This window comes from Cariama cristata, unplaced genomic scaffold (genome assembly GCF_000690535.1).
Source record: "Cariama cristata isolate BGI_N322 unplaced genomic scaffold, ASM69053v1 scaffold32334, whole genome shotgun sequence".
In the NCBI taxonomy this organism is placed as follows: domain Eukaryota; kingdom Metazoa; phylum Chordata; class Aves; order Cariamiformes; family Cariamidae; genus Cariama; species Cariama cristata.
The window spans coordinates 679-1,269 of NW_009611951.1; the positions used below are offsets into that span (position 1 = coordinate 679).

At 43.0% G+C, this 591-nt stretch overlaps 1 protein-coding gene across 1 annotated transcript in view; it reads left to right on the plus strand.

Moving 5' to 3' along the window:
- Nucleotides 1–215: 215 nt before the first annotated feature.
- TMED8 (transmembrane emp24 protein transport domain containing 8) overlaps nucleotides 216–591 on the plus strand; it is a gene marked incomplete at its 5' end in the record, with an annotated part of 4,183 nt that continues 3,807 nt past the window's right edge. Inside the window, one exon of the mRNA XM_009698423.1 lies at nucleotides 216–294. Coding sequence (XP_009696725.1) covers nucleotides 216–294 — 79 coding nt within the window. The remainder of the gene's footprint in view (nucleotides 295–591) is intronic.

Here is a 591-nt window from a genome sequence, read left to right on the forward strand (position 1 = left end):
TCTCCCTTTCCTAGAGTTCAGGTTATTAAAAATCTTTGTTCTGCAAGGTGTAGATACAGCTCATAATGTGAAAAACTGGTTGGCACAGGCCTTCGTTCCACAGCCATGTGACCTTGTCAATGTTTGAGTGCTGGCTGTAGTTTTTTCTCCCGTCTGTGTATTCTAAAGACCAAAATTTATTTCACCTTCTCTCCCTATATTCTGTTTATTGTTAGAAAATGAAGACTCAGCCCAAAAGACAGAGTGTGCAGATCAGCTGGTTGATACTTTGGAGTCGGGTACTTCGCAGAGCGGGTAGGAAAATCTTTTTGTGTATTGTGGCCCACATGCATGGCTGTCTGTTTCACCCCTGTGACCTCCTCAGTATGGCAGCTGATTCTGTGCAGGTGAAGAGAAGGAACTGGAGCCTGAATTGTCTGCTTTGGGACAGTATATACCAGAATCAGTATAGGAGGGGCTCTTTTTACAGGCTTGAGGTTGTTTTAAAGCTTATGAAATGCAGTTCATGGCTCAGCTATTCAAATCACAGAATCATTCAGCTTGGAAGGAACCCTGCGAGGTTTTGTAGTCCATTGTAAGAGCTAATAAACT